This window comes from Sinocyclocheilus rhinocerous, unplaced genomic scaffold (genome assembly GCF_001515625.1).
Source record: "Sinocyclocheilus rhinocerous isolate Xijiao unplaced genomic scaffold, SAMN03320098_v1.1 scaffold20136, whole genome shotgun sequence".
Taxonomy (NCBI): domain Eukaryota; kingdom Metazoa; phylum Chordata; class Actinopteri; order Cypriniformes; family Cyprinidae; genus Sinocyclocheilus; species Sinocyclocheilus rhinocerous.
In genome coordinates, this window is record NW_015636263.1 from 343 (window position 1) to 3793 (window position 3451).

The following is a 3451-nucleotide window of genomic DNA, read 5'->3' on the forward strand; positions in this document are numbered from 1 at the left end:
ATCCTGTTTTTATTATCATTATCATTCAAAAAATTAATAAATTCAGAACAGGATTAGAATATAATTCTATTTTAAATAATTTTTTCTACAACAATAACAGTAGTGTTTACAACAGCAAAACCACCATACCCTGTAAACTCAATTATAATAATAATAGGCCTAATAGTCTATAATTCCGTTTCTAATTCCAGAGTGATTAAGAGGTGCAAAGAAAAAATTCTTTAACTTTTAAACTTAAAATGGTCTTTTCTGTTCCGTTTCTTTTTCAAAACTGCTTCACGGCATTTGCTGCTATCAATACAGAAGCATCAGTTTCGATACATGTCTCAGCAAGGAGCACAGCCCTATTAAAAGCTGTGCTCCATGTGCCCCTTTTATACTTTGAGCACCTGCCCCTCCAAAGGTCTCTGCACGGCCCTGCATCAGAGAATAGATTTAGAGAACATGAATATAAAAAATAATGATAATTTATAATAAATACTGCAATATTCCTTAAAAAATAATTGAATTTTAATTTTATGGTGCCTTTAAAAGAAAAAAACTGAATGACTTGTCTTTGACTTGTCGTCAAACAGTAATTTGGTTTATGACACTATGTGGTGTTTAACCCTGGTTAAGAGCTTTATGGTGTTGTGTTTTTTGTGATGCTGATTGTTTGTTGAATATTTTTTCAGAGTTACACACGCTCAAGACTACATACACTGGAAAAAAAGGACAAACGGCTGCTGTAACTACACTGGATGGACAACAGATTGATTATTATGACAGTGAGATAAAGAAGCTGATTCCCAAACAGGACTGGATGAAAGATTATGCATCTACAAAAACATGGAAAGAATACACTGAGTTCAGAGAACGAGTGCAGCAGACCAACAAAATCAACATTACTGCTCTAATGCAGCGATTCAATCAGTCACGTGGTGAGCTACAATACTTTGTTACATGGCTCTCTGAAATACTTGATTCTGATTGGTCAGTCTTGACATTCTGAGGTCTGTTATTCGCCATAATGATGGTTGTCAATAGAAACGCTGTATAATGACGCTTCTTTAATGTCTCTCAGATCGTGATGCGGATATAATCACTCTCATTTCATTCAAACGCAGCCTCAGTTGCTGACCATATTTACTGTAAAATGAAACCAGAGCACTATGGTAATACTGGTGAAGTGTTCGTCTTGTTGCTAGAACTATTGTTTTGTACTCTGTCATGGATTATAAAAGTGAAAGTGAAAGTGACGTGACATGTGGCCAAGTATGGTGACCCATACTTGGAATTAGTGCTCTGCATTTTATTGAAGGTGTACATTCACTCCCCCCACCTACAATCCCTGCCGGTACGACACTCGAACCCGCAACCTTTGGGTTATGAGTCCGACTCTCTAACCATTAGGCCATGACTTCCCCCATTATATTTATTATAAATATAACTTAAATCTTACCTGTTTAGACTTAAATCTTACCCGTTTAGAATAACCTGATTCTAAACAGGTAAGATGTTAAAATGGTTTTCATGTGCTTGTTATTTATGTGGTGAAAAGCTGTATAATAAGTGACATCATCCCTTAATTGTGCATCTTATTCAAAGCTGCTTGCTAGTAACTGCTTTTCTTCATGGAAGCTTTTCGTTTAATGAGCTAATAAAATAAAATGTAACTCATATCAATATTTCATGTCTTCTTATTTACTTATGCAGCATGTAGCCATGTGATAAGCAGGATAGTGTTCATCCAGCCAGTTGTCACAAAACAAACCTTGACAGGGTGATCAGGAGGAGTCTTAGGTCACCCTGAAGGGCTTTATTTGTACATTATCCCTTACTTATACTACATTTATAAACAAAGGATTATATTGCACATTAAAAAAAATTAAGAATAGTATTATCTCTCGCTCTTTCAGGTGTTCATGTGTATCAGAGGATGTATGGATGTGAGTGGGATGATGAGACTAGAGACACACGTGGGTTTGATGAGTACAGTTATGATGGACAGCGTTTGATCTCACTGGACCTGAAGGAGCTCAGATACACTGCATCTGTACCACAGGCAATACCCACAGTGCAGAAGTGGAACAATGACAGAAAACAGCTTGATTCTCAGTGTGCTTACTGGCTGAGAAAGCTCTTAAATTTCTCTAAAGCTACTTTTAAGAAAACAGGTATAGTACCAAAGTTAGCAGGACAGAGTTTGACAGAGCCAACCCAGAAGACTGAGAATGACACTAAGAGTGATGGTAAGTTGAAACCTGGTTCATTATTCTCCATGTACTGTACATTTGACTTATTTTAGGGGCCAAACACATCAGAATGCCTTTACGTTTTTTTCTGTTAGTGTATTTAGGTTTATTTGTTTTGTTGTTGTTTAGGTTTTTCTGCCATATAATTCATTGCGTATTGTGTATATGTTTCTCTGTGTGTTCTAGGATCTGCATCATATGCTTCATATATCATGTATGCAGTTATTATTACAATCCTAGTTATATTAATATTGATTATGCTGTATGCACTTTGGCGCAACAGGAATCACCTCAAACTGTGTAAGTACTAATGAGCTGTTGTGAGATATAATTCCCATCATAAGTGCAAATGTTTTTACATGTGTTTCTGTGTGTGGCGGTACAATGAAATAGAATGCAGTGAATGTGAACCTGTTGCTGTTTCATCAGTTCCATCAAGTTTTTTTTTTTTTTCTAAAATGATTAAACTATAAGAATTCTGTTGGTGGTGTGTGTGAAATGATAGGTGAGCCCCTTGATTATGTTCTTTAAATTTCATTACAGCATGTTATACTTCTGTTTATCTCTCTTCACAGACTACAATAAGATCATATATTACAAAGATGTTCACAGTGATGCACAAAATCCCGTTCCAGAACCTTCAGATTTATAGTTCCTCACCAGTGGAAGGATCTTCACAGCGCTACCCAACAACTGAGACATTTGAAAATGTCCAAGTATTATCTTAAGACTTATAAAGACTCTTTTCAATGAACATTCAGCAATACTGTACATACTTAAAATATTCCTCTTTATAATTTTACCCTTTTATTCCATCTCTAATCTTGAGATTATAGCATTTCTTTTAGAATGAATCACTTTAGCCGCTTTTCCACCGTCGGGCCAAACCGTTGTGTTCACTCAACCGTTCCGTTCTGTGCTGATCTGGTCCAGCCCGTATGGACATGGTTTCATTTTCCACTGTGGGTTTGATAAAGGAGCTCTTCACAAAAATACAATACGTTAGTCGTTGTCTTGGTAATGCAAGAGTTTACAGACGTTTTGAGATGTAAATAGCGGCCGCGGAGGAGTTTTCTTGAGTTTACTTTGCTCAAATAGCGCGCTTGGCCAGGTGGCCTATCCCGAGACGCGACGTCACTAAACACTTTCTTGTCAGCAGGGTTTCTGGGCCAGTTTGTAATTGTGCCGTGCCAAGCCAAGCTCAAGAGGAAATATAA

The 3451-nt window shown here is 36.8% G+C and overlaps 1 protein-coding gene across 1 annotated transcript; it reads left to right on the forward strand.

The window, feature by feature from the left end:
- Window positions 1-674: 674 nt before the first annotated feature.
- Window positions 675-3445, forward strand: LOC107747734 (class I histocompatibility antigen, F10 alpha chain-like; the record flags this gene model as incomplete). Its single annotated transcript, XM_016562324.1, has 4 exons — window positions 675-920; window positions 1899-2231; window positions 2421-2534; window positions 2810-3445. Coding segments are annotated over 4 exons (770 nt in total), but the record flags the coding sequence as incomplete, so codon positions are not given.
- Window positions 3446-3451: the final 6 nt, after the last annotated feature.